This window comes from Budorcas taxicolor, chromosome 11 (genome assembly GCF_023091745.1).
Source record: "Budorcas taxicolor isolate Tak-1 chromosome 11, Takin1.1, whole genome shotgun sequence".
In the NCBI taxonomy this organism is placed as follows: Eukaryota; Metazoa; Chordata; class Mammalia; order Artiodactyla; family Bovidae; genus Budorcas; species Budorcas taxicolor.
The window spans coordinates 41,054,821-41,080,417 of NC_068920.1; the positions used below are offsets into that span (position 1 = coordinate 41,054,821).

Sequence of the window (25,597 nt, forward strand, 5' to 3'; positions counted from 1 at the left end):
CCTAACCTTATCACTTGGTATCCTCTTCAGTTTTATTTGTTCTTAATCTTTCTGATCCTCACTGATCAGTATTACTAAAAGTTACACTTTGGGAGACTTCAGAGATGCAAAGATTCTCTCTTTGTATTTTGTCAATTTAATAAAACTTCATGTTACTGAGAAGTAACACCTTTACAGATGAAACTGGGGATTATGAATTGACTTCATTAAGGTTGTGAATAACATTGTAAGGTGGTAATTAAGAGTGAGAAGCTTGGGTTTGAATCCCAGTTCTTCAATAGTGTGACTTGGGCAGATTTTATTACCTCATTTTCTGTTTCCTCATCTGTAAATAATTATAATACCCATCTTATATGAGAGAGTTGAGAGAACTAAAGGAAATAATGTTTATAAAGGGTCTAGCATAGTGCCCTGCACAATAAACATTCAAGAAAGAAAAGCTAACATAAAAACAAAATAGAGTTTCAATTAAAAATCATGAAGGTATGTTGGGCACATACATTTTCTTAAAATATGTTACTGTGAACTTGAATGAATTTAAAGTTTAAAATATTAGATTTTCACAATAGATTGAAATTATATACATAGAATATTTATTTAAACCTAAAATAAATATTAATTTGGGGGGCTGTATTCATCTCATTGAATTGTCTGTGCTTCTGACTTCATTTTCCTTTTTGATGTTACTTGTTGGACACATCAGTGTTGACTGACATCTCTACTTGAAGGAAAGGCAGGAAAGTAACAAACTGAAATTTGAATGCTATCTGATTTGTGAAATAAACTTTACAAATGTTTATAGGGGAGACAGTTTGGAAATTTATATATGTACCGCTTGTCTTGATAACTTATTTGTGTCTTTAGCTTATTATAAGTTTACTGTTGGCTCCCGAACTTGGCTAATTTACCTGGAAGCTTGGCTTAAAATAGTTTCCCAAGATCCTCTCTTCCCCCCTCCCCTTCCCAAGACCTGTTCGTCAAGTGATTCTGTTGATCAATCAGATCTGGATGTCACTGGCCTGCAACAACTCAAGTGTAGTGCTATGAACTTGATAATGGAACATACTTAGTCTTTTTTTTTTTTTAATTAAGCAATAAGGCAGCTTAGTTTACTTTGAAAGGTTTTTATGGCAAATACAAGTCGCCTTTGAAGAAAATCTGTGCCATCTCAGAACTGCAACTACTCATTATAATATGATCATTAAAAAAGTATTTACATTTAAGTTGGAGTGGTTCCTTTTCTCTTTTTTTAGAAACATGTAAATCAGATAAAGATAGAACCTGATTTATAATTTTATTATTCTTATATTACCAAATTTCTGTTTATGATACCTTGCTCAGAACATATCTCATGAGATGGTTTACGCCTGTGTGGCTCCAGAGCAGACCTGGGCTTAGAGTGAGGCAAGCACTGTGCCCAGGGCACAGTGTTTGAGGAAGCACTCATTCCAGGGCTGTGCGTTAGGATCTCCTAAAAGTCTGAACCCCAGGCGCCTGCGTGCTTGCCTCACTCTCTTCCAGCCCTGCTCCAGAGAAGTAGACTGCATATAAATTATTTTAATTTTAGTTTAGCATAATCTTATGCATGCTTGAATGTTTCATAAAAATAATCACAATGATAGTAGTGTAGCCAAACCCAAATTTATATTATCCACAAAAAATCCATTCACTGTTGGAAAAAGATAACATTATGATTTTATTCTTGCATGTTCAGTGATTGTCAGAGTTTCAGAAATTCCAGTTCAGTTGAATCTTGTCTCAAACTGAACTGTGCTTATTTTATCTGCTGGCAGCTATTTGAAATCATTAGTCCTCTATCATAAGTTTCTTAATTTGATAAGGAGTACACTCAGCTCTTAAACTTATGGATTATTATTGAAGTAATAAGTAGTAACTTCAGTTTTACTGTATTTCTGTTAATAATTTTAGAATTCTTTGAGAATTTGCCTATGATTTTTCTTTTTCTTTTTTTTCTTTTTTGAGTGCTACATCTGGAAATGCTCAAAAGTTGTTTGCCTTTTTAAGAGAACAGTTTGCAGTGAAAGTATAACTCCTTTAGAGGTGAGGTTCAAGTTAACGAATGATGAACCATAATATGAGGAAGCATAATATTGTGAATTATTATTTGGCAAACATAACTAATGCAGGCATTAGCTGCTGAAGCCATTAATAAAGTACTACTTGCAGAAAGCTAGAGAGATAGGCAACACAGAACTTTCTCTGTAAACTCTCAGAATGTAAACTAGAGTACAACCTAGCTTATTCAATAAGGACTAAATTCTTTAAGTTTGATATGTTTGTAGGTTCCATGATTAATGTGTAACTCGAGTATAAAAGGTGTATTTAGAATCTGTTAAAATTTGTAGATGTGACATCATTGTCATCAGGCATTTTATTTCTTAAAGTTAGAATTTATTTAAATGCACTTTTTTTTTTCCAAAATAAATTTTTATTTCTACTTACAGGGGTGCCAAAGTAAGTTTTCCTAAATAAAATTATGTAATATTTAGGTCTGTTGATAGTGTTTAAAGTAAACAAAAATAAACCCATAACAACCAAGGGTGGAGGAGTATCTAGATTTGTTTTTAGCTTTCTTTTTCATGGTTTCTCAGAAGTGTATCATATTATAAATACATTCAAAATGTTTTTCTCTGAGGATATGTAGCATTCCTATAAAGGTTAAATCAATAAAAATGATTTGGACACATTCCTAAGCATGGCTAGAACAGGTAGCCCGTTGTTTTAGGTACCCTTGCGTTTCTGGAGCAGATCATTATGGCGTAGCAAAGGAACTCACTAAAAGTTGCTTTCTATGTGCAGATGCATCAGCTTAAAAAAAGTAGGATTTTCTGACCTTCTAGAAATGAATGTTTTTAGGGTAGCCCTGTGAATATTGATTTAATGATATGTTTTAAACTCCAAGTTCGAAGCGTTTTTTTTTTTTTCCCTCTTCTCCGAAAGCTGAAGATACACCATAATTGATAAGGAAGAGGTACGTACAGGAAAAATGCAATGGGCGAGCCTTTCCAGCCAGTTTAGAATAAATGGTAGTCTTATGAGGAAAGAAAGATTCGCACATTATAATTGCAAAATTAGAAATGAGATGTGATTCTTTTTAGTCTTGCCAGTTTAGAAGAAAATTCCGTAGTCACTGGGATGTTATCTGTTCATTTGACCAGTTCAGAAGCCAAGCTTACATTTGAGCATTTATTTTAAAAAGCGTATGTGCTTCTCCTTTGCTCAGTGTTGACTTCTTAGTGTGGTATTGTTGCTAGGGTTTTATTTTATGCGTTTGCTTCCTGCTCTCCTGTTCATTTCATGTTTGAGTGTGTAAGTTTTAAGTTCATGTGTAAGTTTTCAGATCATACTCTTTTCACAGCTCCTTTTCAAAAAATAACTGTCAGCTTATAATAATAAGGTAATTTTTCTTAAAGTTTCTTTTAAAACAGCATTCAGGATATTGGATGTTTTCTGATCATGGAAGCACAATGAATTGACCATGTGTTTGGCAGAATAAGGTTTAAATCGAAGTGGAGAATTTGAGTTACATATATTAATGTAGTTTCATTATACAAAATTTCTGATCTTGTACATGTAACATATATTTACTTTGTGCATAACTACTTTATCGAAAATACTGTTATTTGTTGGAACACATGATTTCATTTCGTAGCTAAGAAAATAGTTTGAATGTGTCTCAGTAAAAATTTTTTTTGTGGATATAAATTTATGTAGAATGGTTAACCACTTAATAATGAAATAATTTAGCAATTTAAGCCAAATATTTTGCTCTCTTAAAAATAGTTATTGTCTCTCTTGATATATTCTGATTTATCATATTAAAAATAAGAATATTTATGAAAATAAAATAAGCTATAATCACATAACTCAGTTTTCTCTCTAGATACTTGTGTATGATAATTTAAAAAAAAAATCTCTTTAGGTGCTTTCCTTGGTCCTATTGGTACACTAAAATATTCTGCAATCCGCTTAACACATATTATAAGGGAAATATATTGTTACATCTTTATTGTTAAATTAAGGGTGATGATCTTCTGACAATACTGATTATCTCTATCTAGGTTAGATAATGGCATTTTAAAAATAAGGTGGATACTTGTGGTAAAAAGTTTTAAAAAGGTTATTCGTTTTCCTCCTAAAATAGAGAACATAGTATGTGTGTTTAGTTTTAACAAGTGAGGGAATGTAAAGAATTCTGTGTGAACACTGGAGTGTTAATAATATGAGAAAGAGGAGTTTCTACTTATGGAGAGAAGGTTGGATTGGTGATCAGAGGTTTGGATTACATTGACTTTCATGTTTATATTGCTTTACAGACGTTCTGCAGTGCGTTGTCTTTGTCAGTATATCTGGTTTATGGATTCCCTTCTTAAATCTTTTTATTTTTGTGTTGAACTCTGTAAGAGCAGTAGCAGTTTTTTCTGCATTTTGTCAAAAGCTGAATTACCTGAAAAGCTTTACAAATTTCATGAGAAGTAAAAATTAATCTTGCTAGATTAGCTTTTGTAACCAGCTATCTTGCCTGATACTGGATGCTACTGCCTTAATAGAAATTTCTCGTAGACATCTTCTTATGATGTCTTATTATTTTTGAATTCGGTGCTAAGGTCCTTGGAAGAAGTGCTTGTATAGTTTTACGTTTATATGTTTTATGGAAAGCACAGTGATTGATAATAATGTAGATTCTTAGCATAAAGAACTTTTCTTTCTGTGCTAGTATAATGCAGATTTCTGTAATCTGATAGAAATTTATAAAATAAAGTGAGAATTCACTTTTCAAAAAATACGGTTTCTTTGAGCTGTATTTACAAAAAATTCTTATAATAAAATTTTTATTGATTAAAAGGAACATGCACACTGTAACTTTTGGATACCCTTGTGTCTAATTCTGGGATCAGATTATGCTAATACAGTAAAAGCAATGGGATAAAAAATATTGATTATAAAATACAGCCCTTTTTTTTTTCAGTTTCATAGTGAATTCACTTTATTTGGATCCATTTAAGTAGTTTTTAATCATTTGGTAGAAATGATGATACCTTTTCACTTGAAGATTATCCTGGAAATTTGAAGTTTAAATTGGGAACTTCAGTAGAAAAATTAGAAATAAAATTAATTATAATTATTACTATCAAAATAGCCAAATTAATACCGTGCCAAATTGTTTACCTAGATTATATTGTCAGTGAGTAAATATGTTGAAAATATACCTGTTTAGCACCAGGCCAGAATTATTCTTTGATATAATGTATGTAAATGGGTATTTGTTAACAGATTAATTGCATTTCATATTTTCCCTTGTGAAATATAATAATTTGTTTAACTGATATCAATTTTTAATGTAAATTTATAACTGGAAAATAACATCTTTGTGTTTTACAAGTGTATTTTCATCTTGTATTGCCTAACAGATGCCTAATCTCTGTTGTTGGTTTTACAGATTAACATTTCTCTGTTAGTGTACATGCGATAAGTAGTTGATTGTCTTTCCAAATGAACTTCAAACCATACCTCAACTAACTAATTTATAATTATTTTCTTCCTGGTTTACAATTATTATCCCAAGTTTCTCTAGGCACTGATGTATATGCATGCCTATGCCCAGGCAAATTAGTATACTACATATTAAAATTTTCATAATTGAAAGAAATTGAAGTTTTCTATACGTGGCAAATACACGCCTCTCTACAAAACTATGTCCATATCAATGGAAGGTTCTGTGGAATACTGCAACATCATTATTAGAATTTTTCTAAAGAAAGAGTGCATATATATTATTTAAATCTTACTGTTATTGTGATTTGGCTTGCGTTTTTCCTTTATTTCCTTTTTTCAGCTCGTGCTTTTACCAAACCATACAATGGATTTAGTTGCTGACTCCTAACAATAAGGAGTAGTATAAACAAAGTTTGGCACGCTTGTGAGTCATATAATTTTCACAAACCTGTAAATGTGTTTTGAAATTTTGAGTTTTAAACTTTTAAGTCTTTTATGTAAATATGTTTTTATAGGTAAGGGTATAATAATTTCAGTAGGTACCTCTGATAATAAAATTGAAAAGTAAAGTAAAATTATTTGGTTTTGTGGTAAAAGTTACTGGCCTTGCACAGGCTATTTAGATGTACCTTGTTAGGACTGTCACTTCTCTCATGTAACTCTTACGTATAATTTCTTAAGGGATGGTAATAGAAGTCATGCAGATGACAGACTTTAAACTAATGGCCACCATAGTCTTAAGTACACGCCTGGGAATCATGCAGCTTGTTAAATTTTCTGACATCACTACATCTAATTTTAAAGTATCTTAAATATCATTAAAATTGCATTCGCTTGATGTATGTCTGTGTAGTGCAGAAATCCTTTTTTTGTAGACAGTTGATTAGAAAATTGAAAATCACTTAGAGCCAAAATCACGCTTGGTCTGAGTTTTAGTCCTGATCTGCATATTGGATGTTGGACTTCTGAGTAGTAACAAGAACACAGAGTATTTATAGGAGATGTATAAATAATGAATTTTTTTTCACTGCATGTATTAAATGCTTATGTAGGACTCAATTCTACAGCTCATTTTATTTTTGAATTATCTTAAATATCCTGATGAATGATGAGGTTTTTATTTATGTAAGACAGCATATTTATGAAAAAATATACCTTAGAGTTAACATCCTGTTCAACAACAACAGTAAATACCCGAAATGATTGATATAATGTTGCTTACATTCAGCACTGTACCAAAGTTGAATCCTGCGTCTTTAGTAAATAATATAAAGGAGAGAAATTCTGAAGAATTCAACATAAGATGAAGATTTTTGTATACAATGTAATAAAAGAGCATTTAATCTCAGTTGCTATACAGATCTTTAAAAAATTATGTGGGAATGTATGTGTGCTTGCTGTTAAATGGACAAAAGCTTGTGGTCAGCTGTGGTTAAAACTGTAAGGAGGCTCCCTTTGAATAAGGTATAGAATTTTCCCATTATTTTTTGAATTGTAACACATTAAACAAAATACGTATTAACTGAATTCCATAAACTTTGAAATGACAATAGATTGTATCAGGGTGTATATTTTCATTATGTGAGACTTCCTTCTCTGACAATTTGTTTTAAAACTAACTGTTTCATATTTCTTGAAGCATTTCCATGTACTTTAGACAACTTAAAGTATTTTGCTCTTTAGAAAACACTTGAGTATGGAGTTCATTGTTATCCTTATTATGGGAGACTAATGACAGGCTTTTTTTTTTTTTTGGATAAAAATTTGTATTCAGTGGATTCACTGGTCTAGGAGAAAAAGGTAGTGCATTTTGGTTAGCTCATAGGAAGACTGCGTAAATTAGCACTGATTTTGCTAGCACCCATTTACTAATAAGTTTTGTATGGCAAATAGCTAGGAAAAATAGTTATGCTTTAATCATATTGCAGTTTTTTGTTCGTGGGAAGAATTTTTTCATATTGAAGGTATTTGCCTGTTTGACCATATGTGTATTATTTTTACAGAGGCCCAGTGTAGAGGTAGACTATTCCAGTGAAGCTTAATGTAAAATTATCTCTAAAGACTTTTGTTAGGTAATTAATTGCGTTTGCAGTCTTGATTCTTTTGAGGAGCTTCGTATGACCTCCCTGTTGACTTAGAGTTGTCCCATGTAAGTTTCTTGGAACAAAGGTTAGAACAGCATGGAGGCTGGTATCTGTATGCTTTGGAGAGGAGTTTGAGATGTTACCCTGTTTTGCCATTAGTTTTCAAGTATGCATGGGTGCATCATTAATCATAGGAAATGCAAAAATAAATAATCCAGTCCCATTGGATTTTTTTATATGAATACTTACCTTTTCCCTTTTTTGTATATACAGTTGAGGTATTTAGGTAACCCCTAACCTTTTGCTTCAACAAAGAAGTACAGTATAAAAATATTGCAGTTTTCATGTGAGCAGCTCTTGAGAGGGAAAAAAGCCCTCTAGATGAATATTTGTTGGGGGAAAAAAAGTTGTGATACAGAATGTCTTAACTCAGCCCCAGTACAGTACTTGAGGACCACCAGTGTATAAAATTGAAAGCACATGAGTTTTGAAGCACTAGAAAAGGTTTGTAATTGATTAGCGCTGCTTGGAAGTATTGAAGTACAGTGAGTTTTGATTTGTGAATGGTTCTATTCAATAAAGATTAATTCTGTGTGTTTGATAAAATCTTACTGCCTTCAATGAGTTAGTTTTCCCCCCCCCCTGCAGTTTATTTAACCATCAAATATTTCAGTGTTCTTTTAACAAACTGGAACATTTCTATCTTACTGAATTTAGCATTAGCATGACTGATTTAAATAATTCAAACTATCAGTGATTAGCTTGAAGGGTGTAATTGAATAGATTAATTTTTTCTTCTTTTAAAATGACTAGAATATATCATAATATAACGATGTGTATTTCATGCTTTCTTATGATTTAAAGACTATCAGGAGGTTTACATAGACTAACAAAAATTTTTTTCTGATTCCTTTTAAATCTTTTACATTCTAAAATATTATAATGTTTAAATGTGAAATCTTTACCAGTTTTCATGTAAAATTATGCTTATTTACTGTTAAGTAAAATAATTCATAATAAGTATCTTTGGAAATTGCATCAACCTTGTTAGTTTTTAATAGGAGTGGATCCTCTGTGTATGTTCTTTTTAAATCAGGGGAGATCCCTGGATTTTGGAGTTTAGCTCTCTTATTTTAGAAGCAAGTTGTGACACTTTGTTGCTAGTCAATCTTGAAACTATAAAGTCACTATCATTGATATGAACCACAAGTATTGTTTTGGAAGTCAGTGTTCACACATCACGTTCTGTCTGGCACTATGATCAGTTGCAAAGTTTTATGTAGAAATTGTTTGTCAGCTGATATATTTTCATAAGTAAGTTTTTAATGGTAAGATGCTCCATGAGTTACATCTGTTTATTTTAACAGACTTCATTTATGATAAATAATGAACAGATTTTGAGTAGCGCAGATTGAAAATTCATACACAACACACACATTCTCTTACATACTCACACGTACACTCACACTCTTTTCCCTCATTATTTTGAGGTGAAACAGTTGGTCAGCTTTGTCCCTCATCTAGGAAGAGCCCGAACTTTTAACAGTATTTTACAAAATTGAAGTACATACTTTTGACATTTCCTTAGGTTATTTTGGTGATCAATTATGTAAACATTTAAAGCCTAAAGTGAGGTTTCAGACTTCAGATAGATTCCAGAAGGGGGAAATGTTTGTAATGTGATGATACCCTGTACCTTCTGTCCACCACCCACCTGTAATTAGTCCGGTGAAGTGGGTTCATTTTATGTTCTCTATTCAGGCTCTCCAATACTGTTTGGGTGTGGGAAGGGGTAAATTCCACTTTGCAGAAGAAGAAGACTTAAGTTATGATGTATAAGCATGTATGACATGTGATAGAAGATTATCTAATTCACTGTTAATGTGTTGTTTCTAACTTGATCAAGTTTTGCAAATTTTACTATAGAAATAGTTATAAGGATGTTACAGAAATGTAAGACTCCCTGTCATGATAGAATAAAGAACATTTAAACATTTTTTGTGACTATATTAATGACTTTAAGTCTGATGCTAAAATAGTGCTTGAAATTTGTGTTCCTGATCTGGTTTGAAAACTCATTATTTTTTTAAAGCAGAGTAATATTGTGAAGAGTAACTTAACTTCTTGAGGTGCCTGTTTCAAGTTATCCCTCCATATAACAATTGTTTCAAGCATTTTTCCCCCTCTTCTTGAGTAGGTATAGCAAAAGTTTCCATGTAGAAGCTATAGTTATAAGAGTTGTTAATGCAGTCTAGTTGTGTATATGTTCTGCTTCCTTAATGCAAAAGTTTTTACAGTAATGCTCATTACCTTCCATTACATTAAAAAAATAATCTGTGATTATTATATTGGATGTGTTATAACCGAGGGGGCCCACTTAGAGCTGTTGAGGAGTCACTACAGCAGTTTTACATTTTTTGGTAAAATACATAGTACATTTCCTCACCCTTTTAAGAGAAACCTTTTTTCTCCTTCAGGTTTAATTATTTCTCTTTGACCGAAACTAAGACTGATCCTCTGGTAGCCAGTTAAAATGTGTGAAGTAGGAGGAGTAAAGGAAACTCCAATCGTTAGTTGTAAGTTATAAAGCAAAGTTAATACAGGTATACACAGCAAAAGGATTTATTTTAAGGGATAAAAGAAAATTTTATAAACTTGTCTTAGAGAACATGTTGGACATCATAAAGAAAATCTTGTAAGTGTTTAGCTATTTTACTATAATACCACTTAGCTGATGAATGTTAAAGTAGTTTACTTTTTGTATCAACACTAACTGGAAATTAAATATTAATACTACATTATGCCTGTTTTATTTAAAGTCCAGCATGACTTAATTGGTCTGGCTCTTTTAAATCATGCAGAGTATCCTTACAGAATTTTCTTTTTTATGAGACTAAACGATAACTCATTTGGTAGGTTCAAGAATATGATTAAAAGAATCCTAGACATTTCGATGTTTGCTGTGGGTTTATAACAAGTTCTACATATGGGTGATAGTGTGTAGATGTAAATGAAAATTGTATAGAAAGTTATGATTACATGTAAGGTTTTGAAGACGTCTGTGAGCTTTTTAATATCTTGGATTCCTGGGCAACTATAAAGAGTTTTTAAAAATGGCTGTTACATACTTATCATAATTTTTTTGAATGTATGCTTCAGTTCTGTAAAATTGTTTAGAAACAAGCTTGTGCAGATAGCTTATGATACAGTTTAAAATTATAAATAGGTATCTTTTAGTTGAGCTGGTTAAAATGTTAGTTATACTGCAGGTTTCTTTCTCTGTTTGCATGCTTGAGTATAATGTCAAGATACTTCTGTGGTCTGTTATTTTGTAAAATTGCTTCCTTTTTAAAGTTTGCTCAAATATTGGGAGCTGCCGGAATGAATACTTTTCACAATACTTTGACTAATTTAGTGTCTAATTTTATTTCAGTGAGGGTTAATGAAAGTATTAAACTTTGCTTTACTGTTTCGGCTACCTCATCTCAATAACCCTAGAAAACATTTAGACTAATGTGAGATAATTTAATTTTTTCTATTTCAAGTCATTAGCCCGAGAAGTAGATAAGTTACAGATGCCAGAAGCACATTTGTACTGCAATTTCATTTTTCAGCTTTCAGTGCAACAAAACAGCATCATTATGACCTTTCATATAATGTTAGCCGGCGAAGCTAGCAAGTTTATCCGAGCAACATACCTTTCTGTTTAACAGGTTCATCTCTGATAGGATTTTAAAATATGATAACACTTACCCCAAAAGAAGTTTTGCTGACATGGTGTCACTGTGCTGAAGAGGCTGTTTGATGCCATAGTCCCTCCTTTTTTTTCAGATAGAACTTGTACCCTCTGTTGTAAATTCTGCTTGCAGCCTTAAACTGAAAACACAAACCATACCCAAACCTTGTTTTAGTTTTACAGTATGCCTGCAGTACATAGACTTGATATTTATTTTTTTTCTGTCAAGAAATTATGTAGCTGGTAGCATGGGAAAAGCAAGGAAACAAAACAAAAAAGAGAATGAGCAAATATTGGAAGGACCTACTATTACTGCATAGACTGTGGTTTAGAGAGCACTCACTGACTCTGTTGGTCTCGGTGGCTGGTAGGGACCTGCGGAGATTAACCATTTAAAAACCAGAGACTTCTTGCTGTCCTCCTGGAGAAAGTTTGCACCGCACTTGTGGTTCTGTGGTTGTTTGTGAGGCGAATGAAGCATTCACACAATCCAAAAAAGCAAAAGCTTTCAAACTCCTTTTTTTTGCAAGCACTATTACTGGAGAGACAGAATCATGTGGTTTGTGACCTCACAGTACTCACAGTCAAGTGGGACTGCCTACCACTGTGGCTTCCCCCCCTTGCTCATGCTCTTTCTTTCTCTCTCTCCCTCTGACAAAAGGCTTGTGGTAAGGCCCTTCCTGGCATCCAGAAGGATATAGCTTTTTAATTTTTGTGACTCATGAGGATTTGGATAGAATACAAATGCTGAAGGAGCCCAAACTCCTGTAAGGTTAAGCGTCTGTGGAGCAGAGCTCTGCAGTTGGGGGCTTTCTTTTCTATCCCCCACCCCTATATTTTTGGTGCCTCCTCCTTTTATTTAGTTCATTATTGTGTCTGTGGAGAAGTGAGCAAAATTGGCTCAAGAGGCGGTGTGTGAAATCCTGAACAACAGTGATGATTTACAATAATTTACATCTTTGGACTGTATCACATTCTGGGGTCTGCTTCATATTTGCTGGGTGATTGGAGTCCTGTTTTTCTTTTTCTTGTCTTCTTAAACTCGTGAATCTGTAACTCATTGTAAAAAAGTTTACCTTTTTTAAGGTCTGGTTGCAAACTGCTTGCTGGGCTTGACTGTAAATTGGCTGTCATGAAAGTGTTAGTCTGGGAATTCCTTTACAAATATTAAATCATGTCTGTCTAGTTTATGTATGATCAATATTGGATGCTGGCTCCTACAATAAAGATGAAATATAATTGGTACATTTTGTATTACATTTACCTTTATCTCATGGCTAGTTTGAGTATCTTATAAAAATGAATAGCAAGAATTATAGCAGCCCAAGTTTATTGGATGGATCTTAGTTTTCTTTATGCTTGTAATAATTTTTTATTTTTTAAGGAAATATACTCATTTTGTATAATCCTTTAAATAGTTTCTTTGGATATTAGCTTTAACAGAGCCTTTGATAGCAAATCTTATACAAATATAAAGTAAAATTCTTATGTTGTAACTTAGATTGTTAAATGTTATTGATTTCTCTGAGCTCAGAATGGAGTGGGTTAACAGAAGCTGTGTTTTTTGTTTATAATAGAAGCTTTGAAATAAATTACAAAATGCTGTGTGTAGTAAGGAATAATGCACACAGAGTATGTGAGTCGTCTCGATTTGCTAATTCTGATTCAGAAGAAAATTGGAAACATCTTTGGGAAACTATCTCCTTTTTTGCCCCTTTGGACATGTATGTATAGAACTCATTTTCTTGTTAGGATGATTATATATCATAGGCAGAGAATTTCATATTTATGAATAGAGCTTCCTGTTTTCATCAGTTGAGAGCGATGGGGTATTTTTCAACAAAAATTATCAAGCTGAACAGACCAATTTTCTAGGCATTTTTTGGCCATTTATCCACGCCACTCTGAATTTGCATGTTAGACTTCTTCCTGGTGTGATAGTAACCAGGAGTGGCATGAAGTAAATGACTGGGAGGGTGGGCGGAGACAGTGAATTACACAACATTATTCAGGGTGTTTAATGGGGTAGGGCTGGGAAATACTAAGGAAGATATTAAAGCCAAAATGCCCCTTTGTGTGGTCACCCTAGCATACTTCAGTATCTGCTTTTGGTTTATATTCGGTAAAGATAAATGTACTAACGTGTTCGTTAGTTTCTTAGAAAAAAATAATTTCCCCAAAATACACTTGGGAGTACATTGAAATGACTTTAATCCTTTATTATTCAAATGTCTAGAACTTTTCCATAATAAACTTTTAGTGATAAAAGAAATACATTTTAGTGTTTTATTCAAAATACAGATTTATCGTGCCTCATCATGTATCTCTCAAAAACAGATTTTACATTGAAAACTAAAAGATTTCATTTAACATGCAGTTATTCGAGCAAAAAGAGAAAAGTCATTCATTGATTCTCTTTCTTAAATAAGGCGTGCAGTGGGATCTGTAGCTCTAATTAATATCGAAAGTAAGTTAAAAGACAACTTTGTCCATATAATTTGTGGAGTTTTCAAGCATAATTCTGTATGTTCATACAATAGTGCGGAATTAGGCAATTGAGAAAAATGTAGTAGTCTGATAAGTATAAATGTTTTTTTCTTTTCAGATTGAGTTTTCCGGTTAGGATTCTGTGACATCTTTTAACCCCAACTTTTTGCTAAATGTTTTCTCCCTTAAAATATTTTTTTTAATTAAGTGTACTTTGACCCTCTAAATTAACTGTGTATGTGTTTGAATAATTTCTAACATCTATGTGTCTCAACTGCTTGTTCTCTTTCGCAGGTAACCCTTCTGCACATAATTTTTCGGTCAGAGTAAAGCACTCTTACTGCTTAATAGCTTAGTAGATATTGTTGACTATGACCTTTCTGCTCTGGGTGAGGCCCATCTCATTCTGACTGGAGAACATATGAGGTCATGAGCTTTAAAGTTTATATATTCATTATCTGCACACACAAAAACACATACATATTTTTTTTTTCTTTTTCTAAATTGAAAATCTATCCGCTTTGGAGTAAATATTACGTTGGGGTAAAAATTTAAACACAATAGTGATAACGGGTACATGTTTGATAACTGACCGTTTGTTTCATTAGAAATAGCTTACCACATGTGATGAAGAGAGACTGAACCACATGTGATGAAGAGAGACTGACTCAGCAGAGTCATTGCAGATAAAGCTCTTGATTATGCTTCACATCAGAAATGAAAACCACAGGTTTTTTGTTGTTGTTGTCTGGTTTTTAAAGACCCTCAAAACTTCATTTTTTGGGGGGATATATGAGTATTTGTTATGTTGAATAAGTAATGAATTTAAGTCTGCTGTATAAATTATGTATTATAATGCCATGGAAATTATAGCTTTGAACTTGAAAACAGTTTCACAAAAGTGATTTTGCTTCCCATTACCTTATGTTTAATAAGTTTGTCAACATTGGTTGAACTTTTTATATTATATATTGTTAGATGATATAACACTGTAATGTTTTAAATACTACATATAGCTTCATTGTTACCTTTTGAATCATTTTAAAAATTTTCTGAATTAATGATCGTATTATAATCATTTTATCACTCTCAGTCTTGTGTCCATTTCTGTTTTTTTTTAATTGTTTTAAACTTCTCTTCGTTGCTGTTCTATTTTTTCTTTTAGTTGAGAGCAGTAGAAGCAAAATAGGTTTAATGTAGGAGTTGTATAAATTGTAGAAATCTATTTTGGCTTAAAATGTTCTCATTGATTGTGAGGTTTTAACAGGGAATTTTCTTAATTTGTTGTTTCAGTGTGGTATGTGGCAATTTTTTTGACAGTTTTTTTGGATTTAATGTATAGCTGTTGAGACATATATAGAATTTATTGGATCTTATATTGATGCTTTGAAAAATGTTTATATTAGTAAAATACATATAATTTTATTAATATTTTAAATTATGATTATGAGAGATTTAATTCTACTTATTTTAATGGGATATATATCCATGTGAACTGCACACATATGTGCGGTTGTATGTATGTACAAGGTATTATTTTGTGGTACTTTAAAACATTTATGTGGTGTGTGTATATATATGTATTGTATAAAATGTGATTTTTTTTGTAATGGGAGTACTCTTTGTTTTCCTCTGCAGTGTCTTTCAGTTTTGTGAAAACCCAAAACACTGCCATTTCCATGATTGTTTGAACAACTTCATTTGGTTGGTATAAGCAGCTTTCTGGCTGACCGTGAGATGATGTGGAAATTGGATGCCAGAAGAGAAAGTAGTTAACTTCTGTCTCTCTCTCTCCCCTTCTCTTTCCCTTTCCACTCCTCCCACTTTCTTCCCTTTCTCCCCTAGGCTTTTTTGGTTTCTCTTTCTCTGTTTTGACATTTCTATAAAATCTCAAAGTAGATTCTTAAGGTCCTTGTAGGCGATATTGACATTAATCTTCACTAATGAACATGTAGGAGGTCTGCAGCTTCTGACAGTCAAGGAGAGTTATCGTTATAGCTCGATATAGTACACCTCATTTGTTAGGTGGTAGTGGCATCTGATTACAGAGATTTTCTTTCTTTTAACAACTTTAAGTCCTTCCTCAGTGTTAATTTACTTTAACATTATTTCACACGAATTTAGGACTTTAATTGTGAGGATTACTTTTTTCTCCCTTGGACAGTTTTTCAAAGTACATAGTGATCCATACTTGTTTAATGTTACTGCATAAATAATTCATGTTTCTTATAATTATTAAAACAATTCATGTTCTATTGCTGTCACTTTTCTAAGGAGAAAAAAAGGGGAGAACTTGCAGAAAATATGGGAAACATGCTCATATGACAGCTGAGGATGTGGCTAGGGTAAAGCAGGAAACTCCTACCCACAATGCAATGTTACATATACTACCACTTAATAAAATTTATATCAAACATGCTACTGACAAAACCAAAGAAAAATAATATCCCTGCGATACTAGTTAACGTACTAAATATATCTAGGGAAAAGTGAAACTAATCTTTTTGGAACCTTTCTACTTAGAGACTATAGTAAATGAAACTGGGACATCATAGCACATTGGAGCCTTTGTGCTATGGGTCTTGCTTGTAGGTGAAACCCTCCCATAATGAGAACTTTTTGGATATTCACTTTCCTGGAAAAGGCACAAAAGGGCACTTTTTTTTTCTTTTTTGATTGAATTGTTGCAGTATTATACGAGGTTCGAGAACATTGTCATCTAGTAAGAAAAATAAATTATGAGATGTTCATCATATTTATATAAACTCTTTACCCAGCAAGGTATATTTCTTTGCATTTTAAGTTGGTTTTTATTGCCAGATTTGACATGTGGTTCAAAGTGTTCATTGGAGGCAATTTTCTTTCCAAAGTAATTGTTTTTCTTGCTCTTAGTTTTCGTAACCTACCTATAGCTTACCTGGCCAGTCTGTATGCTTTACTAAAGGGAGGTTAGTCTGAAGCAGAAAAACGGCTTCTATAATGTCATTGAAAAAGATATGAAGACATCGTCTATAAAAGAAAAACAGGTTTTAATATCCTTAGAGTTTCTGTTTTAAGTCTTAATTTCTTATGCTCTTAACTGTCAGATTTTAGTAATCTGGATGAATTTAGTACATTAGTAATTTAGATGAATTTTGAGGTTTTATAAGGGAGATTTTCAGATATTTAAATAAGGGAAGATGAGAGTTTTCAAATTGGTAAATAATGTATAGTGATTGTGTGAGATAAAGAAGAGAAGAGATAAGAGACTATGAAGTTAGTGTTAGTTTTGGAAGATTCTTTCTTAGTATTCCCAGTTATGTAAATGGCTCCTGTTTCAGACCTGCCACGGTATTTGTCATCTCACATTAGTGTATTGTCTGCCTGTCTGTATCTTTGTTAAGGATGGTTTGTTTAATTGTTTGAAGTGTTTTCTCCTGTAGGGACTGCTTATCAATAACAGCTGTAGCGCTGTGGCTTTTCTCCGTGGACTCATGGTGGTCTTTAGAACCACGTTCTTCAGCTTTGACAGGTGAGACAGAGGCTCTCCAGTGCCCCTGCATTCGGATGAATCTAGCTGTGGTTGGAGAAAGTGCATCTTGCCAAAGTATATGGGTGAGACCACACACAGCCTTTAAAATAGTTATTGTAGGCTTATTTTTAGGGATACATGTCTTGACAGTTCTTTTATTTGCATGCCAATTTCATCGCTGTGTATAGATTTTTCATTGGTTTCTGTAAAGGGAGTTGCAGATTTAGGTCTCTATTTGTGTATAATTTACACTGGAAAATACTTTGAGTTCAGCCATAATTAACAATGCAGAGAATATATTGAAAATGAATCACTAGAATACTGATCTTTTTGTTTTTATAAATTTGATGGTATTCCCCTTGGAAATCTCAATTTCGCAGTCAGTTTAGGAGTCAAAAATTGCTTCAATTTGTACTTAAAGATTAAATAAATTATGAAAGAATTTGAAAATATTTATAAACTTTACTTGTATTCCTAATAAGAAAAAACTTGTGGTTTGTGCTATTCAGGAGTATGTATTTTTATAATACTGGTATAATAAAGCAATATTGGTGTAATAAAGCATTATTCAAAATATAAGTTCTGCGCTTAAATAAAAGCTTGAAAACTTCGAAACAAATTGCCAAAGAAGTCAGTTTCTTAGTGCATAAGCATAATATGCAAGCTATTTAGTCTTTTTATGGGATGATTAAAACTTTATTTAACTTGGTGAACTCTAAAAATTCACCATGTTTTTTAAAAAAGCATGTTTTGTCTTCTAAAACTGGCTTTTTCAGTGACCAGTAAAGAGCACGTTTTAGACTTTTATAAAATATTGCTTCTTTTTATAAGATGATACAGTATTTGGATAGTCAGTTATTCATGATTCCTAGTATTCGTGATAGTGGTGTTGAAACTTAATTTCTTAAGTCCTGGCATGTCTTGGTCACCAGACTTCTCACTTGATCAATGGATGTTGGCTAGGTATATATTTATAAAAAATATAATCAGCTATGATAAGATTGTGGTTTCATTCTAAATATTTTCATAGTGAAAACAGAATCTACTGAGATAATTGGAAATTCAGTTTCCTTCCCATCATTATCCCAATACCTTTCCATTTCTAATGGTTCTGGCAGGAAAGGTCTGGGGAAGTTGTGTTCCTACAGCTTTTCTAGAGAACAAGTTTTTGGAAAGAAGAGAGAAGATAGTATACCCCAAAAGATTATTTAAAGAAAAATTTGGTCGTTGTCACTCAGAAACTGATCGTGTATGTGAACCTTGATTGGATGCTAGATTTTTAAAAAAGCTTTGTAAGTCATTTTTAAGATATTTGAGGGAACTGGAATATGACTTGATATTGATGATACCATGGAATGTTAGTTAAGCATGATAATGCTGTGCACATTCAAAGGAAAATATCCTTACTCTTAAAAAGGTATGTGATGAGTTATTTTCATGAAGTCAGTACTATACTTAATCAAATTCTTACAGAAAACACATGTGGCAAAATGTTAACAATTGGTGAGTCCAGGTGAAGGACTTTTTTTTTTCTTTTTTTCCTGTTTATTTTATGCTTCCCTGATGGCTCAGTGGGTAAAAAATTTGCCTGCCAATGCAAGAGACTCGAGTTTGCTCCCTGGTTTGGGAAGAGCCTCTGGAGGAGAAAATGGCAACCCACTCCAGTATTCTTGCCTGAAAAATCCCATGGACAAAGGAGCCTAGTGGACTACAGTCCAGAGTTGCAAAAAGTCAGACACAGCTGAGCACAATAACTTCTGAAAGGTGAAACATTTTATAGAAAAAGTGTGTGGGGGTTTGATTTCAAACTGAAATCAGATAGATGGGGAAAATTCATCTATTTGTATAATAGTAAGTTTTTTTTTAAGTGAATATGGATAGCCTGGGGTATATATAGCAATTTTAGGTTTTAGTTTTATTTTTACATTGGAATTCTGTTCATATTAAAACAAATAATTTTCACAAATTTATATGTGGCAAATGTAAATTGGAAATGGTAAATTATTTTTGAAAATCAGTTCAGTTCAGTAGCTTAGTTGTATCTGACTCTTTGCAACCCATGGACTGCAGCATGCCAGACTTCCCTGTCCATCACCAACTCCTGGAGCTTACTCAGGCTCATGTCCATTGAGTCGGTGGTGCCATCCAACCGTCTCATCCTCTGTCATCCCCTTCTCCTCCCACCTTCAGTCTTTCCCAGCATCAGGGTCTTTTCCAATGAGTCAGTTCTTCGCATCAGGTGGCCAAAATATTGGAGTTTCAGCTTCAGCATCAGTCCTTCCAATGAATATTCAGGACTGATTTCCTTTAGGATTGACTGGTTGGATCTCTTTGCTGTCCAAGGGACTCAAGAGTCTTCTCCAACACCACAGTTTCAAAGCATCAATTCTTTGGCGCTCAGCTTTCTTTATAGTCCAACTCTCATATCCATACATGACTATTGGAAAAATTATAGCTTTGATTAGATGGACTTTTGTTGGTAATGTCTCTGCTTTTTGATATGTGGTCTAGGTTAGTCATAGCTTTTCTTCCAAGGTGCAAGTGTCTTTTAATTTCCTGGCTGCAGTCACCATCTGCAGTGATTTTGGAGCCCCCCAAAATAAAGTCTTTCTCTCTTTCAATTATTTCCCCATCTATTTGCCATGAAGTGATGGGACCAGATGCCATGATCTTAGTTTTTTGAATGTTGAGTTTTAAGCCAACTTTTTCACTCTCGTCTTTCACCTTCATCAAGAGGCTCTTTAGTTCTTCTTTGCTTTCTGCCATAAGGGTTGTGTCATCTGCATATCTGAGGTTATTGATATTTCTCCCGGCAATCTTGATTCCAGTTTGTGCTTCATCCAGCTTAGCATTTTGCATGATGTACTCTTTAGATAAGTTAAATTTGAAAATAGCCATCTAAAAAATTACTCATTTGTATTATAGTAACTGAAGTCTAGACCAATAAGCTAGAGGTTTTTGAGCCTTAAAATATGTTGTTACTATGTCATTGTTTATTAATTGGATGCTTCTAAAATATGTAAAAATGCATTTAAAAGTAATGATAAGATTCCTGTGACTTTTATCCACAGATTTGTTTTCTTTTCAGATTGTTCTGGATTTAATGCCCAAGCATAAAATATTTAAAAAATCTTGTTAGAGATTTTGAACAATTTTCTCTTTTTCATTTATATTTGAATTTAAATCTGAGTAAAGAAATAATTAATTTTGATATTACTTAATCTCTGAAACATTCACTTTACCCATCACTGTACATAATATCCAAAGTAAACTAGTTTTCTGAGAATTTATCTACATTACCTAGACTGACTATTGGGTGATGATGATGATTACAACAAATGAAGAGGAAAAGGAGCCATTATTTGTTTTTCATTGGTAAAGACCATTTGAACCCATATTTTGATCTGAACTTGATAGTGTATCAAATTAATAGTGTATTAAAACTTTAAAATAAATGAGGTATTAATACTTAGTATATAAATACTTAAAATATGTGTTAATACTTTAAAATAAATGAAGTATATATAAAATGAGTGTCTTTTTTTTTTTTAAGTATTTATTTTTGTTTATTTATTTGGATGCCCCAGGTCTTAGTTGTGGCATGTGGGATCTAGTTCCCTGACCAGGGATCAAACCTTGCCCCCTTGCATTGGGAGCGTGGAGTCTTAGCCACTGGACCATCAGGGAAGTCCCAAAATGATATAGTTTTAAGCAGAAGTTTACAGTTCATATTCTTAAACACCTTATTTTAGCCACGATTATTTTAAGCAATTCCAATTATTACATACCTAACTAAGGATCAGACAGTTGAAAAATTAGTACTATATAAAATTCATAAAATTTTATTGTAAAGGAGCAGTCTCCCTCCCTTTTTTCTCCACTGTAAGCTCTTGGTCTTTGCCTATTTATCCTCATTTATTATATAGTTCTAACATGATTGTTTTTACACTTATTCTCCTTTCCCCAATATTTAATTATAAGACAGACACATAAATCATGGCAAGTCATGAGACTAGCCTGTCTTGGAAGTAAACAGAAGCCTCAAAAAGCATCCTCCAAGGTCATTTAAATGAGTTCAAACTCCCTTATCTCCTTTAATAGTTTTTAAAAGGTATCACTGTTTTGAAAGTAGTTTAACAAACAGGAGGGACAGTTTATTAACCTTACTTTGTTTTAAAAGTTAAGGTAATATTTAATATTAGGGAAGATTTTTATCCAAAATTAATTCATAACAGTTTTGGCATTTAAAGTTATAATGTTCATTAATAGGAAGATTAACTTTTGAGGAATAAAACCTGGCCTAAAATTTAGTGGTTATATACAGATCTATGTTTTATGTTTTGCTTTCTCTTTGTACAATTTTAAAATTTTGGAGTTCTTGTCCTTTTAGCTATCAACTAATATTTTTTAAAAATTAGAACTCCTAAAGGTTACATGTTTCTGGAAAAGTGTAGAGATTATTCCATGTGGTTGGTATATATGACAGCATTGATCTGTAGTTATTTACTGCATGAAATCTTTATAAAGCTAAACACTGGAAATATGAGAAAGAACCACTTAAAAACCTGATAGGTTTTATTTTTTAGAGCCATTTTTATTTTTACAGAAATTTGAACAGAAAGTACAGAGTTCCTAATATGCTTCCATCAGCCCTCAACTTTCCTTGCTAATATTCAGTTCAGTTCAGTCACTCAGTCGTGTCCGACTCTTTGCAACCCCATGAACCGCAATATGCCAGGCCTCCCTGTCCATCACCAACTCCCAGAGTCCACCCAAACCCATGTCCATTGTTTTGGTGATGCCATCCAACCATCGCATCCTCTGTTGTCCCCTTCTTCTCCTGCCCTCAATCTTTCCCTGCATCAGGGTCTTTTCAAATGAGTCAGCTCTCCACATCAGGTGGCCAAAGTATTGGAGTTTCATGGGGCTTTGTGTTTGTTACAATTGATGAACCAGTATTGATATGTTATCTCCTAAAGTCAGTAGTTTATATTGGGCATCGTTCTTTATGTTGTGCAGTTCTGAGGCTTGATCTAATGCCTCATGTTATATATCCATTATTACAGTATGATACAGAATATTTTTTCTAGAAATTGCCATAAAATTTTGGTTATATATGCATAACAAAGTAACGTCTTAACTATTTTAGCAACTGGTGGTTTATTCTCTGTATAGGGCTTTTTCAGAATGTCATAAAGTTGGAATCATACAAAATTAAGCCTTTTCAGGCTGAATTGACAGTGTTCATTTTAGCTTCTGTGTCTTTTTTGTGACTTAAAAGCTGATTTCTTTTTACTTTTGAAAAATATTTCATTGTATGGATATACCACAGTTTGTTTATCAGTTTATGTATTAAAGGAAATGTTGGCTTCTTCCAGTTTCTGGCAGTTATGAATAAAGCTGCTGTAAATATGAGTGCTGGTTTTTTTGTGGATATAAGTTTTCAAATCATTTGAGTAAATACTTAGGAACGTGATTTCTAGATTGCTAGATCATGTTTCACTTTGTAAGAAACTGACAAAACTGTCATCCAAAGTGGCTGTATCATTTTGTATTCATAGTAGTAAAGATGATAGCTTCCATTGTTCCCTGCCTGTCAGGTTTTGCTGTTCTCAGTGTTTGAGTTAGCTATTCTCCTAGGTGTGTAGTGATACCTCATCATTGTTTTAATTTGTAATTCCTTAATGGCAAACGATGTTGGGCAACTTTTCATGTGCTTATTTGCCATTTATATCTCTTAGGAAGGTATCTGTTCAGATCTTTCCCCCACTTTAAATTAAGAATTTTTAAATTGACTTTTAAGAGTTCTGTATACACACCACATTTTGTTTATACATTCATTTGTTGATGGACACTTGAATTATTTCTACCTTTAGGTCATCGTGAATAATGCTGTAATTGAATATTGATACACCTTCATGTACTTTCCTTGGCTTATTACATTAGCTAGAACTTCTCATATGATGCTGAATAGGAGTGATGAAAGGTAATATCCTTGCCTTGTTACTGATCTTAGGGAGGAAAGCATCTAGTTTCTCACCATCAAGTATGACATTAGCTGTGGAGTATTTTGCATATATTTGTTATCAAGTTGAAGAATTTTAACTTACTGGGAGTTTTTATCATGAATAGGTGTTGGATTTTGTGAAATTTTATTTATCAATAGGAGCATATGGTCTTTAGTCTTTTGGTATGATGGATTAGATATGTTGATTCTCAATTTCCATTTGGTTGTGGTGAATACTTCTTTTTATACATTATTGAATTTTATGGAGTTTTTTTTTTCATTTATGTTCATGGAAAATGTTGTTATGTATTTTTCCTTACTTATAATGTCTTTGTCTTGTAATAGAGAATGGTGACCTCATAGAATGAGTTAGGACGTATTCCCTCTAGATCAGATTGTAGAGAATTGCAGATAATTTCTTCCTTAAATTTGCTAGAATTCACCAGGCAGCCATCTGGGCCTGGTTCTTTCTGTTTTGGAAGATTATTCATTCAGTTTTTAAAATAGATATTGTCCTATTCAGATGATATATTTGTCATTGTGTAAGTTTTGGTAGCCTGTGTCTTTCAAGGAATTGATAGTAGTCTAAGATGAGAAGTCTTTGCAAGTGACTGAAGGCATGCTTTTATATAAAAAAAATTTAAGGAAGAGGATAAGGCAACAAAAAGCCACCACTGTAGAAGAAATGAAGAATGCTTTTTCTGATTTTTGTTGTTCAGTTGTGAAGTTGTGTCTGACTCTTTGCATTCCTGTTGACTGTAGCACACCAGGCTCGGCTGTCCTTCACTAACACCTGGAGTTTGCTCAGATTCATGTCCATTGAGTTGGTGATACTGCCTGACCATCGCATCGTGTATCACACTTCTCCTTTTGCCTTCAGTCTTTCCCAGCATCAGGGTCTTTCCAATGAATTAGCTCTTTGCATTAGGTAGTCCAAGTATTGGAGATTGAGCTTCAACATCAGTCCTTCAGTGAATATCTAGGATTGATTTCCTTTAGTATTGACTGGTTTGATCTCCTTGCAGTCCAAGGGCCTCTTAAAAGTCTTCTCCAGCACCATAGTTCAAAAACATCCATTCTTTAGCACTCAGACTTCTTTATGTTCCAACTCTCACATCTGTACCTGACTACTGAAAAAAACATAGTTTTGAGTATATGGACCTTTGTTGTCAAAGTGATGTCTCTGCTTTTTAATATGCTATCTAGTTTTGTCATAGCTTTCCTTCCAGGGAACAAGCATCTTAATTTCATGGCTGCAGTCACTGTCTGCACTGATTTTGGAGCCCAAGAAAAGAAAATCTGTCATTGCTTCCACTTTTTCTCCTTCTGTTTGCCATGAAGTGATGGGACTGGATTCCATGATCTTAGTTTTTTGAATATTGAGTTTTAAGTCAGCGTTTTCACTCTAGTCTTTCACCCACATCAAGAGGCTGTTTAGTTCCTCTTCACTTTCTGCCATTAGAGTGGTATCATCTGCATGTCTGAGGTTGTTGATGTTTCCCTCGGCAATCTTCATTCCAGCTTGTGATTCATCCAGCCCAGCATTTTGCCTCATGTACTCTGAATTTAAGTTAAATAAACAAGGTGGCAGTATACAGCGTTGTTGTAGTTCTTTCCCAATTTTGAACCAGTCATTTATTCCGTGTCCAGTTCTAAGTGTTGCTTCTTTACCTGCATACAGGTTTCCCCAGGAGACAGGTCAGGTGGTCTGGTCTGTCTCTTTAAGAATTTTCCACAGTATGTTGTGATCCACATGGTCTTAAGTTTTAGCAGAAGTAGATGTTTTTCTGGAATTCCTTTGCTTTCTGCATGATCCAGTGACTGTTGTTCTTATCCTTTCTTTTCTTTGATTGTGGCCAGCCTTGTGGTTATGAACCATACTGTTCTTTAAAATTGAACTAATACTCATCCTAAGATTGTAAGGGTCATTTAAATAACTTGGCAGATAAAATATTTGGCATGTTACAGAGTATCAGACATTTACCTTTACTTTTTATGTTGTGATGTGCAGTTCAAACTGAAATTGGGTTTAAATCATGGGTATGTTTTTTAGTTTTTACAAGACATCTATAGAAAGGGAATCATAAAACTAGATTATGATCAACCATTGGGCAAACTAATTGAAGCCTACAGTATTAAGTTTTTGGTTATCCCTTTTACTTTTAAAATATATTATTCTTGATAACAGTTTCTGTATAAGATGGCTGAGAAACTATTTCATTTTCAGTGCCTGTTGGTTGGCTGAAGGGCTGCAT

The 25,597-nt window shown here is 33.2% G+C and overlaps 2 protein-coding genes across 5 annotated transcripts in view; one reads left to right on the forward strand and one right to left on the reverse strand.

Moving 5' to 3' along the window:
* Nucleotides 1-11,412, reverse strand: part of RUNX2 (RUNX family transcription factor 2) — a 342,616-nt gene extending 331,204 nt beyond the window's left edge. The window contains exon 1 of the mRNA XM_052647807.1: nucleotides 11,355-11,412. Within this exon, the coding sequence (XP_052503767.1) occupies nucleotides 11,355-11,412 (58 nt within the window). The remainder of the gene's footprint in view (nucleotides 1-11,354) is intronic.
* The window catches only part of SUPT3H (SPT3 homolog, SAGA and STAGA complex component), a 399,266-nt gene that overhangs the window by 34,031 nt on the left and 339,638 nt on the right, over nucleotides 1-25,597 (forward strand). The gene's annotated exons all lie outside the window — the stretch shown is intronic.